The 12901-nt window shown below is 52.5% G+C and overlaps 2 protein-coding genes across 2 annotated transcripts; both read left to right on the forward strand.

Annotated features, from left to right (window-relative positions):
* Positions 1-4180: 4180 nt before the first annotated feature.
* CDSN (corneodesmosin) lies at positions 4181-10507 on the forward strand. Its single transcript, XM_044257129.1, has 2 exons — positions 4181-4308; positions 6196-10507. Exons 1-2 carry the CDS (start codon positions 4224-4226, stop codon positions 7656-7658), a joined length of 1548 nt encoding a protein of 515 aa, XP_044113064.1. The 5' UTR covers positions 4181-4223; the 3' UTR covers positions 7659-10507.
* Positions 10508-11007: 500 nt separating this feature from the next.
* On the forward strand, positions 11008-12426 carry C1H6orf15 (chromosome 1 C6orf15 homolog). The gene is made up of 2 exons (XM_044238292.1): positions 11008-11188; positions 11398-12426. Exons 1-2 carry the CDS (start codon positions 11101-11103, stop codon positions 12306-12308), a joined length of 999 nt encoding a protein of 332 aa, XP_044094227.1. The 5' UTR covers positions 11008-11100; the 3' UTR covers positions 12309-12426.
* The last annotated feature ends 475 nt before the right edge of the window (positions 12427-12901 follow it).

Genomic DNA, 12901 nt, shown 5'->3' on the forward strand with positions numbered 1-12901 from the left:
ATGTGGGGGGAACCCTGACTGCTGGAGAGAGCACCCCACCACATGCTGAGCAAGTGAGATGGAGGAAGAGAGGGCAGGAGCAGAGAGGCTCAGGGGAAGGACGAGACCTCAGGTCCTGGGGTGCAGAGCAGCTTCTTATCCTCTGCCCCCACAAAACAAGCACCTCTCTTGGGCTTCTTCTCTTCCTGTGTTTTCACTCCCCTGTTCCTTCTCTCAAGTGGAAGCCCTAGTTCTACCAAACACCCCTGCACAGAATGCTTGTTCTAGAATTTCTGTCCTGGGTAAAACACAGAAGAGACAAGATGAGGGAGAGGGACAGCATGTGCTATTGACCTTCTCACTTAGGACCTCTCAACTTTGAGGCTCTGATGACACACAAGGGGTTTTGCACACACCCTTCCAGGGTCTAATGAACCTGTGAAGTCTGTCCGTGGGCCACTGCCATTAACGTGTGGCCTGGTGCCTGCTGAAAAATGGGACTTATGTGGGCTCTGGAGTCCAGCAGGCTTGGGTGTGTGTCCTTCCCAGACCCTTTACCACTTACCAGCTGGTTTGAGCAAACAATTTTTTTTTTAAAGATTTTATTTATTTGACAGAGAGAGAGAGAAATCACAAGTAGACAGAGAGGCAGGCAGAGAGAGAGAGGGGAGGAAGCAGGCTCCCTGCAGAGCAGAGAGCCCGACGTGGGGCTCGATCCCAGGACCCTGGGATCATGACCTGAGCTGAAGGCAGAGGCTTTAACCCACTGAGCCACCCAGGAGCCCTGAGCAAACAATTTAAACTCAGTTTCTTCATCTGTGAAATGGGCGAGAAAAAACTCTTCTGTAGGGCTGTTGTGAGGCCTAAGCACCAGAGCACGTGGGGCTACCCGGGACAGTATTTGGCCCACATATGGCCATCAGGACACTGTGGTCCTCTACACCATGCCTTTTCTCTGACCATGCTGTCCCTCATTCAGAACCCTCCATTCCCTATGTCCTCCTGCAGGAACCTTAGTCCTCCCTCAGCCTGCCACTACACATCACCTATGATGCTGGTCCAAGTTGCTTTTCTGTTCCTCCGGCCTGCTGTTCCTCTGTTTTTACTTCCCAAGCCAAACGCTTGTTCTAGAGATACCTTTGGCACACCAGGGCCCTGAGTCTGAGCTGCCTGCTCCTTGTCCTGCTCATCATTCCCCAAACCCCAGGGAACGTCCTAATGCCTCTTTTTTCCATGCTAGGCTTATCTCCAGGCTGTCTGTTCTCAGCTGGACTTCAGTTCCTCAAGGGCGAGGGCCATTCATCTTCCTCCTTGTCAAAACTTCCAAAGCACAGTGTCGGCCCAGCAGAATGCAGCAGCCCAGAGCAGCGCAGGGCAGCTGGAAGTGGACACAACCCACCTTCTTGTGAACGTGGGGCAAAGGTACCCAAGCTCTTGCCCTTTAAAGGCATGTGCTTTAAGTCTGGTTTTCTCTGGTGTGTGAGAGCCAGCCCCGCTCTCTCACCCAGTCCATGCGTTGGGCAGGGCACTTGCAGCTGGGAACACAGGAGACCCACCTGCACTTCCGTGGGCATTGTCTCATTGGCGACTGTCCTGCAAGATGGCCCTGGCCTGGCAGGCACCCAGCCGGTGTCCCTCCCCTGCCCTCCTCAGCCCCATCCGCTTCAGAGTTTCACTGCTTGAGCTGAGAGAACCGTGAATGATGAGTCGAAGGGACATAGTAGGGGAAAGCATAGCAGAGCAGAGAGGATTCCAGTAAGAAACAGGGAAAGTGGAGGGGAGCTGGGAGGGCCCATATGTGGGCAGATGTGTGCGGTGGATGGAGAGGACAGGAGGAGGACTGTGCTGTAGGGCAGCCTGTGGGTGGCTGGAGATCTAGAGAGAGGCCCAGAGAGATTGTGCCTCCTCCAGCCCTGGCTGTCCCTGCCAACAGCTGACAGCATCTGGGAGGAATGAGAGGAAGAAAACAGGACAGATGTTGCCTCCTCTGTTTGTGCTGGAAAAGAATATCCCACAGGCCTTGCAGGTCCTCCCCTTTTCCCCACCCACAAGGCTTCCTGTGCCTCTTCTTTCTGGCATTCCTTTCCCTGCTCCCAGCCTACCCCCCAACCTCCTCCTCCTGGAGACCAGCGCCAGCCAACTGGGCCCAGGAGTCTAGGAGGGAAGAGATGTGGCCAGGACAGGCACTGGGGAATGGACATCACTTTCAGTTACACCCCTGTGTGCATGCTGGTCGCTGCTCCTAGGTCTCCTGGGCTGGAGACTCTAAAGAGAGAGCCTGGGGCTGTGGAGTGAGCCCTTCATGCTTGCTGTCCCCCAGGGGAGGAACCAGATAGGACCCTGTGGGGACTTCATCTGCTAAGCTCCTGAGCCAGGGGGGCTATGCCTGTAGTCCCACTGAATCTTTCTGATAACCTCCCATTTGATCCTTACAACTCCTCTGTAAGGCAGGCATGATTTAAAAGATCTCCATTTTACAGAGGAGGGCACTGAAGTTCAGAAAAGTTTGGAGACTTGCCTGAAGCCAGGAAGTTAGCTGGGACTTGAGCCCAGGGCATCCTGATTCTAAAGCCAGTGTTTGTGTTTTTGTTTTTCTCCCACTGCGTCAACCCTCTTTGGGGGACATCATCCCATGACCTCCTCTCGCCATAGCTCCCAGCCCCTCTTCCTTCCCGATCCCAATTTGAGTGTGGCAAAGTCAAGGACTAGACTAAATGGTAGCCACTAGCTGCACATGGCTATTTACATTTAAATCAAAATTAAGTAAAATTAAAAATTCAGTTCTTCTGGTTGGTCACATTAGCCCCATTTCAAGTGCTTAGTAGCCACATGTGGCCAGTGGCTACTGTATTTGGCAGCACAGATACAGAACATTCCTATCATCAAAGGAAGTCCCAAGGGCAGCATTGGGAGGGAGGGAAAGACGGGATGGGAGAGAGAGAATGGGGGAGGGCAGCCAAGGGCTGGGGCAGAGGCTGCCTTTGTGGGAACATGTATGGAGCTGAGTGTCTGGATGAGGGGAGCAGGGTGGGGGAGGAGAAGAGGCAGCTTGACCTGACTCCCAGGCCTCTCCCTCCGATACTGATACTCTGGGCAATACTAGTGAGCAATTAATTGGCTGGGGTGGGGCCAGGACCAAAGCAGGAGGGAGGGGAATGGGATGTAGGAGGACCTGCCTCCCTCCTGGCTGAAGTCAGGACTCTGATCTGCCAGTCCTGCCTTTCATCCTTCTGGGGTGCTGAAGTCTGCCTGGCCCTCCTTTACCCCATTCAGCGAGGAGCTGGCTGCTTCCTGTCCCCTCATCTAGGTCGGGGAGCTAGCTAATGGGCTGCAGGGCTGTCACATTCCCAATTAGCCTCATTAGCTTCTGGCTCTGACTCCCACTGGAGTCAGGGTCACCAGCTGTTGGGGAGAGGCCATGAGTGGCCTGTGAGTAACCTCAGACCCAGCTACGGCAGGGGTTCCCAGCCCAGGTCTCTCCCCCAGCTGAGGCCCAGCACCCTTCAGACTACTCCAGAAGCCCCCAGAAGGGAGAGGTCAGGCAGCTGGTATTTGGAGTGCAGACTCCTAGCTGGCAAGAGGGGAAAGTCTCATTCATGGATGAAATATGTAAGAGGCATGTGGCAGGCATGAACGTGGGCAGTGACAACAGGGGGGCTCTGGGGAGTGGAGTGCAGACCCTTTGATCTGCAGGAGAAATGTGGGGACTGAGTGATGGATCCCAAGGAAAGGGGCAGATCCAGGGGCTGTGGGTGAGAAGCCAGGTGGCAGGGGTGGGGGGTCTGAGCAGGCACCTTGCTGTGGATGGGAAAGTTGAAGTGTCTGTGTCTGTGCATGGAAGGAGGGTGGGGAGTGGGACAGGCCAGCACAGGGGGAGGCGGGAGAGTGAGGAAGCCCGTGATGGGTTTGTGGTGAGAGCGGCTGCCTGAGTGGGCAGAGGGCCTGGTTCCAGGTTAAGCAATGCAGAGCCATGGGTAGGCCAGTCAGGTGGCAGGAAGGTGGGAATCATTAAGGGCCCTGTGGCCAGGGGTTCCCCCAGCTGAAGCCTCCCCTGCCGCTGAGTAGGCAGATGCCCTGACTGATTACTTCAGCTCCTCCTGGCCACACCAAGTTGCCCCGGGCACCTGCCCCTCCACCTCCCCACCCCTCCCCACAGTGACTCTTGCCCAGAGAATGTCCAGCCCTGGCATAAAGGCCCTGGGTGTCCACAAGCTGCTGTCAGTCAGAAGGCTGCACAGTCCGAGATGGGCTCCTCGCAGGCACCCCAGATGGGGCGTGTGGGAGGGCGAGGAATGATGGCACTGCTGCTGGCTGCCCTCCTCCTGCCAGGTAGGAGGCTGCGGGCCCCAGGAGCGGCGGCAAGCAGGGAGAGTTGGGGTGGAAGGATGCAGAGAGCAGATCAGAGGAGACTGGCGGGATCTGGAGCTGCGGGTGCGGGCAGGTGGGAGGGATCGCTGTCCAGGGAGAAGCCAGGAGAGGATGCAGCAAGGGGAAAGGGCAGGAGCTCTGGAGTCTGAGGGCTACTCCTCACTGCCCTGTCACCCCAGGCAAGTTACTTGAGCTTCCTGAGCCACAGTTTCTGGAACTTTAAAACCAGGTTAATGGTAACAGCTAGCTCTAATCAGATCTCAGAGTCTCAAATTAAATAATGTATGTGACAAGTGCTTTGGAAATTAGAGGGTTATGAAAATGTTCGGGGTTGTCCATGATTAGAGCAGTAGAAGACGAAGACTCGATATTTAACAGGAATAATCGTTACCATCTATAGAGTGTTTTTATGTGCCAGACATGATTCTAGCACTTTCCATTAGCACTTTCGATCTTTAGAAGAACCGTATGAGAGAGATTCATTATTCCCACTGTACGGGGAGGACACAGAGGCTTGGACAGGTCAAGAAACTGGCGGAAATCACAGCTTAGAAAGCAGTAAAGCCAGGATCCAAACTGGGGCTGTGCTGTGGACCAGTGGGTATTTGCGGAGAACCTGCCCCCCGCCCCCGGGGGCCGAAAGCAGGCTGTGTGCCTTGGGGCAAGGAGAAGGAGAGCAGGAACTCTTCATGATGAGTGCCGCCAGGTGAGGGGGTGCTGCAGGCAGAGCTGGGTTTGGTATGGAAGTGGCCACAGAGAACTTCTCTTGGAGGAGAGAATGGGGACGTCACAAACTGAGGAGAAACTGCTCGTTGGGGGACAGATTGGACCTCTCCTAATGTATAAACTGATGCTCAGAGAGGTTTAGTAACTTGCTGGCATGAAGCTCAGCGCACACTGCTTGGGACCTGAAGGCGGTGAGGTGGGGAGCAGAGGAAGAACGGGGGTATGTTGAGCCCGGGGTTAGAAGCAAAGTCTTGGTTAAGGAAAGAAGTGATTCCACATCTGCCAGGGATGAAAAGGTGGGAGTGTGGAGGGCAGGTGGGTGGGCATGGCTGATGGCTGGGTGGAGAGTGAGGGAAGCTGATAATGGTGGTGAGCCTCGGAGGCGGGTTTCATCCTCGTGCCCCTGGGCTGGGCCAGGACAGCACGGCTGGCTCAGGGTGCGGTGTCCTGTCACACTGTACCAGCAGGTTCTGAGGCGACAGTGGTGCCCCCACATCCTGGCCCCCACCCAGCTTTCCTGGCAGGGCCAGGACTGAGATGTGAACAGAACTCCCACCCTCTGCCCAAGCCTGGACTCTCCCCAGGAGGCTAGTGACAGAATCTCAGTCCTCAGACACCCTTGCCTTTACCTCAGTCGCTCTGCCACCGGCTTCCTCTTTTCTCAGTCTCTTTTGCTACTTTTCCTTTCCTTCCCAGCCAGCTATTGTTTTGTCTTGTCTCCTCCTTCCATTTGATCCCTTAATCTCATCTGGGATGTCCCCCGCTTAGGATGTATGCCCCATCTCGAGAAATCTCAGTCTCCCCCACGCTCTGTTTCTTTGGGGTCCTTTCTTTTGGAGCCATAAGCCCCTGCTACTCCTCCTTGCCCTCTTCTTCTAACACCCCTTTGCAGTCTCATTTTCTCTGTCCCTGCCCCCTTCCAGAACATTGAAATGGCCCTTCTACTGCCACCACATTTTCCTTTACAGACAACAGTCAGTTCTCACTTCCTCTTCCATCCACCCCAGACTCTCCCTGGGCTCCTCTCGGGAGAAGTCAGAAGCAGATGACTGAGATGGGCTTGGAAGCTGAGGGAGGAAGCCAAGCCACTCTGGCCCTTACTAACCACTCCTTCCTCCGCAGGGGCCTTGGCTAAGAGCATCGGGACCTTCTCAGACCCCTGCAAGGGTGCACGTATCACCTCCCCCGGCGACCCCTGTTTCACTGGGAAGAGTGGTTCCAGTAGCTTCAGTGGCCACAGTAGCTCTAGCAGTTCCAGCAGCTCCATTTCCAGTTCCAGTGGCTCCAGCAGTGGCTCTTCTGGTGGCCCCAGTGGTTCTGGTGGCTCCAGTGGTGGCGCCAGTGTCTCCAGTGTCGCCCAGGGTGGTTCTTCAGGATCTGCGTTATTTAAGCCAGGAACAGGGTATTCCCAGATCAGCTACTCCTCCGGATCCAGCAGCTCCCAGTCAGGAAGCAGCAGCTCCCAATATGGAAGCAGCAGTTCCCAACCAGGATCTGGCTCGGCTCTACCAGTCAGTGATGGTTCTTCCCGCTTAGGATCTTCCCAGTCTGGAGGCGGCTCAAGCTCATCTGTTTCCCAAAGCTCTTGGATATCCAGCAGCAATGGCCAAAGGGTCAACTCTAATTTACACCCCTGTAATTCAGATGTCTCTGACTCTCCCTGCAGTGGGGGGCCTATTGTCTCCCACTCTGGCTCCTACATCTCCAGCTCCCACTCTGTGTCAGGAGGTCAAAGGCCAGTGGTGGTGGTGGTGGAACAGCACGGCTCTGGTGGCCCTGGAGGGGTCCAGGGTGCCCCCTGCAACAGTGGTGGCCTTCCAGGAAAGCCCTGCCCCCCAATCACCTCTGTAGACAAGTCTTACGGTAGCTATGAAGTGGTGGGTGGCTCTTCTGACAGTTATTTGGTCCCAGGCATGACCTACAGTGGGGGCAAAATCTACCCTGTGGGCTACTTCACCAAAGATAACCCCGTCAAAGGCTCTCCAGGTGTCCCTTCCTTTGCAGCTGGGCCCCCCATCTCTGAGGGCAAATACTTCTCCAGCAATCCCATCATCCCCAGCCACAGCTCTTCTAGTTCCAATGTCTACCAGTCGGGATCTTCCTCAGCCATTGTGTTCCAGCCAGTGGGCTCTGGTGGGGTCCAGCCCTGTGCAGTTGGCTCTAAGGGGCCCTGCTCCCTCTCGAGCTCTGGAGCCCACAGCAGTTCTAGCATTTCCAGTAGTTCATCCTTCCATCCCTGTGGTGGTGTTTCACAGGGGCCCTGCTCCCCACCTGGCCCTGGCTCCTTCAGCAGCACCTCCAGCTCCCAAGGCAGTGGTAAAATCATCCTTCAGCCCTGTGGCAGCAAATCCAGCTCTTCTGGTCACCCTTGCATTTCTGTTTCCTCCTCTACATTGAGTGGGGGTCCCGATGGCTCTCCCCAACCTGATCCTTCAGCTGGTGCCAAGCCCTGTGGTCCCAGCAGCTCTGGAAAGCTCCCCTGCCGCTCCATCCGGGACATCTTGGCCCAAGTGAAGCCTCTGGGGCCCCAGCTAGCTGACCCTGAAGTTTTCCTACCCCAGGGAGAGTCACTTGACAGTCCATAAGTTAGCTTTTGCCTACAGGCATGTGTGGGCATACACATGCATACACACACACACCATCTCTCAGTTGGGAGAAGACCAGTGGCCCAGGCATGGGGTTAGCTCTGTTTGCCTCCTTCCCAAGAGAGTTGCTCTATTTCCTCCATTGCTCCAATATGGCAGACTCCCCTTATCGTCTCTTTTTTTCTTCAACTCTCCAAATTCCTTTCCCCATTCTCTCCTACTGCTTAGATTCCCCTTATACTGCAGTGCCCTCTCTGCCAGATAACCATTCCCTAAAATTTCCTCTGTCATTTATTTGAGATGGTACAATACATTAGCTAATCCTACCCATTCAGATTCCTGACTGGGAACCCCCTGAAATGTTCCATAGTAACTCTGGTTCCTGGAGAAGTCATCTCCCTTTTTACCTGTTTGCCAAATAAAGCAAAGTCTAAACTGTTGCTTGAAAGCAATGACCACTTTTCACTGACCACTCTTTGCCATCTGGTCAACCAACATGGCACACCATGGGGTTCTCACACTCCCAATTCCATTCCCACCCTCCACTACAGAGCTCACCACACCCTGTGTGAGTTCCCAACACTCCTTTTTGCCTCTCAAGGTCTCCGTCTCAGTCCCCTGTCCTGGCTGCCACTTCCCTCAATGCTTAGACGCTTCCCTGTGTGAGGGAGACACCAGGATACCCTCGGACACTGGAGTAGGTTCCCTGCTCTCTGGACCCTGGACAGATGGTTCAATAAACTGTGTGAGCTAGATGCAGACTTTTGCCATCTTGGTGTCTTGGGTCTCATCTTAGGACCTACGTGATGCTCTTCTGTACCTCTAGAAATACCCATGTCCCCCCCATTTTCACTCATAAGTTGGAACAGTATTTCTCTTATACTTTATGGCTCCTCCCACAAAGGAGGAAAACAATAAATATTTGTTAAACTGAAAGCAGAGGTTGGTCTCTAAGATTCTTCCTCACATTTCTCTACTTTCTCATTGCTCCAGGAAACCCATTCTCTCTCCACTCCCCATTCATCTAGGGTCTTCCCCTCTCCCTGTATGGGGCCCTAATTATTCCCCTCCCCACCCCATGCAGGCTCCTTCTTCTCTAATTTGCCTCATTTACTAGATGCCATCCTCTCTAGGAATCTGGGCATTGATTTCCTGGGTTTCTGGGACCCTTGGAACCTTGGGAAAGCTGGAATACAACAACCAGATCAGATTCCTGGTGACTGAGTGGGAGGGATCCCAGGTTGGTGTTGTTCTGGGAACTAGGGGTGGAGAGAGTAAAAGACAGAGAGGTTGGGAGCACGACAGGGAGTGCCGCCAAGCATAGTGACTCAATAGCCTACATAAAAATGTACCAGCCCATAGCAGAACAGAGCCAAGTGTTCTCTCCACCTCCACACTCTAGCTGCCTCTGCTGCAGTTCTAAAGAGATCTGTGGGAGGTGAGAGCGCAGAGCACTATAGTGGAGAAAGGGAGTTGTCTCCATGGGAGAAGAGAGAGAAAGCAGAGGGTGGGAAGGCCCAGACAGCTGTGTTCTGGGGAGGCTGAGGCCAAGGAAGTTCTCTTACCCGAGGAAGGGGAGAATGGGCTATGTTTGTCCCTTTAGGAAGGACCTCACCCAAAGCACAGGCCACCTCTCAGAACCTCTGCTTACAAAGAAATTTATTCCTACCCTAGGATCTAATCCATTCCCTGCTATTGAATGTGTTAGCTGGACCCAAATTTAGGGCTATTGTTGATCAGAAATGACCTGGCAGCTGAGCCAACCTGCAGGATTGACTGAAGACAGAGAAGGGCTGCAGAATAGTTCTGTCTTTATTATCATTGGTGAGTCACACTTGGCCCAGCATCTGGCCCTGGACTGCTGCCAATGACACACATCAAGGCTCTTAGAGGTTCCATGCACCACAATTGTAGGAGGGATACAGACTCTGATGTGGGGATTCCTCTAGGCTCTGGTGTGGTCAAGGTCAAAAGCTTTTACAAATCTGGTGGATGTCACTCAAAAAGGACTTTGCTCTCCACTGGCCAGTTCCAAAGAGGAACTCCCCACTCATCCAGTAGCTAGCAATCAGGGGCTGAGGATGAGGATGGAAAAGGAAAATCTAACAGCTTATTTTAGACTTCATGTAACCAGGGATGCCTTGCCTGGGTATCTCCTGGAAGCAACAGAAAAAACAAAGGCATTTATACACTTTTTATTGTAAAAAATTCAAACATATTTACGAGTAAACAAAAGAATTAATGAACCCCTGTTCTCTCACAACTCAGCTTCAAAAATTATCAATTCATGGCCATTTGACTATAGCATTTAAACACTTTCCTCTACTGTGAGTTGGGAACATCTACTCCCTCTCAGTATTTCTTATATTCTGTCTATCCATTTGACCATCTGTAGTAGACTGAATGCTGTCCTCCTCAGCACTTCCAAAGATGTCCACATCATCCCTGGAACCTGTGAATATGTTAGGTTACATAGCAAAGGGAAATTACGGTTGCAGATGGAATTAATGCTGTTAGCTGACCTTAGAGAGATTATCCTGAATTATTTTGGTGGGTCAACGTATAATCATAAGGGTCTTTAAATGTGGAAGAGGGAAAAAGAAGAAAAAGTCAGAGTGGTGTAATGTAAGAAGATCCTCGGTTTCTGGCTTTGAATATGGAGGAAGGGGACCATGAGCCAAGGAAGGCAGGCCTCTAGAAGCTGGAAAATGCAAGGAAATGGATTCTCCCCTAGAGCCTCTAGAAAGAAACACAACCCTGGTGACTCCTTGATTTTAACCCAGTGAGAACTATGACAGACTTCTGATCTTCAAAATTGTAAGATAATAAACTTGTATTGTTGTAAGCTACTAAGTTTGTGACTATTTGTGACAGCAGTGGAAGGAAATTAGTACACCGTCATCTCTTAAGGATGGGAACCAGGTCTATTTCCTTACAGACAGGTCTCATTTAGGAGCAGCCTCTCCAATGGGGGAGGTACTTCTGCACTCCAGAACCCCTATAGGTTGCATCAAGGTAAAGGAGCTATAGGGATGCATGAGAAAGGGGTGCTGGAAGAGAATGATCTGGATCCCAAAGAGAAAATGAAGAGAAGTAAGTGTTTCTACTGCTGAGAAGGAAATGAAGAGATTGGGACCCCAAAGGTGAAGGCCCTCCTATGTTTGTTGTAGGGAGCCAGGGCAGGGCGGGACTGGCAATCAGTGATGAGCTATGACCCAGGACACCAGGTCAGGAACGGGTGGGGAACTTTAAGAAAGGAACCAGGGACGGAAACACTCAGCCTTCCTGGGACATTCAAGTGGCACCTGTTGCCACAGATTGAATTAGGAATGAGAGTGGCATGTACAGACTTATTATCTGCACAACCACTGGCTCATCTTGTTTCTGTTGCCCACCCCCACACCAAGAGGATAAAGGGCTGGCTGCCTTGGGGCAGAGAGAGATGTTAGAGATGAGCAAGATGCAGGGCTGCACGGTCGGGAGCAGGGTTCCTCTGAGCCTGATTCTTCTGATCTGTCTTCATATTCCAGGTATGGAGGCTGTGCCCAACCCTTGCACAGGTAGAGACTGGGGGCCCCAGGGGAACTGGAATTGAGGGAAGGGGTAGAGGCAGGAGGGTCTCTTGGGTCCCTGGGGAAAATGAAGGGACTGGAAGCAAAGAGAATCCAGGAATCAGGAAAGGTGGGCATTGGAACCAAATATCCAGTCCATTTGCTGTCTCCTCTTTCCTTTTCCTCAGGCTTTTTTGCCCGAAGTATTGCTGCAGTGGAGGAGAAAGTTCTCCAACACTTGGGAACCAACTTGCATCTGCTTGAACAACCTTCCTTGCCCAGCCACTCCAACTCTGAACTTCCTCAGCCCAAACCAGACCCTGGGCCAAATGATTTAACAAGGGTTCCTTTGAAGTACAATGCTTCTCCATTAGCTGGCTTCCAAGCTGCAGGTGGTTCTGGGGTTCAGAGATGGCCCCCAACTGGGGGGCTACCCTCCATGGATTCCTGGTCCTCTGAAGATCCTTGGCAGATAATGGCTGCTGCCACTGAGGACCACGTGAGGGAAGCGCTGCCTGAAAAATGGTCTTACCTTTCTGGTGCTGTTGCCCTCCCTCTAGGCAGCATTCCTTTGCCCGCAGCACCCTCTGCACGCTCCACAGGCCCCATACCCAAGGCTTCACACCTCTACCAGGATTCCAAGTCTAGACGGTGGCTTCATTCTAATGTGCTAGGAGCCCAGAGAGAAATCCTTGTTCAACATCCTCTTAACAGGATTCGACAGCCATTTCTCCCTGGGCACCCCTGGGGAACCTTGAATCCAGGAGTGTCCTGGGGAGGTGGAGGTCCTGGAACTGGATGGGGAACAAGGCCCATACCACAGCCTGTGGGAATCTGGGGTATCAATAATCAATACCCAAGTACTAGCTGGGGAGATATTAACCGGTTTCCCGGAGGCAGCTGGGGGAATATTAACCGGTATCCAGGTACCAGCTGGGGGGATATTAACCTATATCCAGGAGGCAACTGGGGGAATATCCACCTACACCCAGGTATTAATAATCAGTTTCCTCCCAGAGTTCTCCGTCCTACTGGCTCTTCTTGGAACATTCCAGCTGGCTTTCCCAGTCCCCCAAACCCTGGGTTACAGTGGGGTTAGGAGAATGACAGAGGGGAAAACCCTAAGCTGGAAATTGAAAGAATGCACTGTGAGCTAAATGAAGATTCAGTGAGTGTGTTTTCTAGCATTCTCTCTACTTTTCACTGCCTCTCCTGCTTCCCCCCCATGCCAATCTCTAATAAAAAACAAGCAGTTATTAAATTTTTTCCTTTGCAGTGTTTTTGCTTCTGGGTGCAAAGTGAAGTGAGTTTTGTCCATCCCCATTCTCTAGCCACCCCTGTGGCTAGAGCCATCTCTGTAGGGTCTCTAGGAACTCTGTCCCCTATACTTTGCAAAAGATCAAAGCCCAGATGTGGTGGAACATCTGGGTGGAACACTGAGAGTGGAACTTTATGGTCTTACCCTAGCCAGGTGGGAGAGCTGGTTCCAGAACTGTCAGCAAGACCTGTTGAGATGGCACCTGTTACAGAATGAAAGGATGAGATACAAAAAGGTGGCCCTTCCCACCAGGGCCAAATGGGAAATTAATACCCTTTGATTCACAGAGGAACAGAGTCAGAGAAAGTCATTGTTTCTGCTTATCTCTTCGTCTCCAAAATGCAAGCTTCTTGAAAACAGGGGATGCACTGATC

The sequence above is a fragment of the Neovison vison genome, chromosome 1, assembly GCF_020171115.1.
Source record: "Neovison vison isolate M4711 chromosome 1, ASM_NN_V1, whole genome shotgun sequence".
Classification (NCBI taxonomy): Eukaryota; Metazoa; Chordata; class Mammalia; order Carnivora; family Mustelidae; genus Neogale; species Neogale vison.

Excerpts from the sequence above, each read along its gene's own strand:
- CDSN (XM_044257129.1), top strand. The coding sequence starts at position 4,224 with ATGGGCTCCTCGCAGGCACCCCAGATGGGGCGTGTGGGAGGGCGAGGA. Across the intron at positions 4,309-6,195 it reads GGCTGCCCTCCTCCTGCCAG|GGGCCTTGGCTAAGAGCATC; the intron begins GTAGGAGGCTGC and ends CTTCCTCCGCAG.
- C1H6orf15 (XM_044238292.1), top strand. The coding sequence starts at position 11,101 with ATGTTAGAGATGAGCAAGATGCAGGGCTGCACGGTCGGGAGCAGGGTT. Across the intron at positions 11,189-11,397 it reads GATCTGTCTTCATATTCCAG|GCTTTTTTGCCCGAAGTATT; the intron begins GTATGGAGGCTG and ends CCTTTTCCTCAG.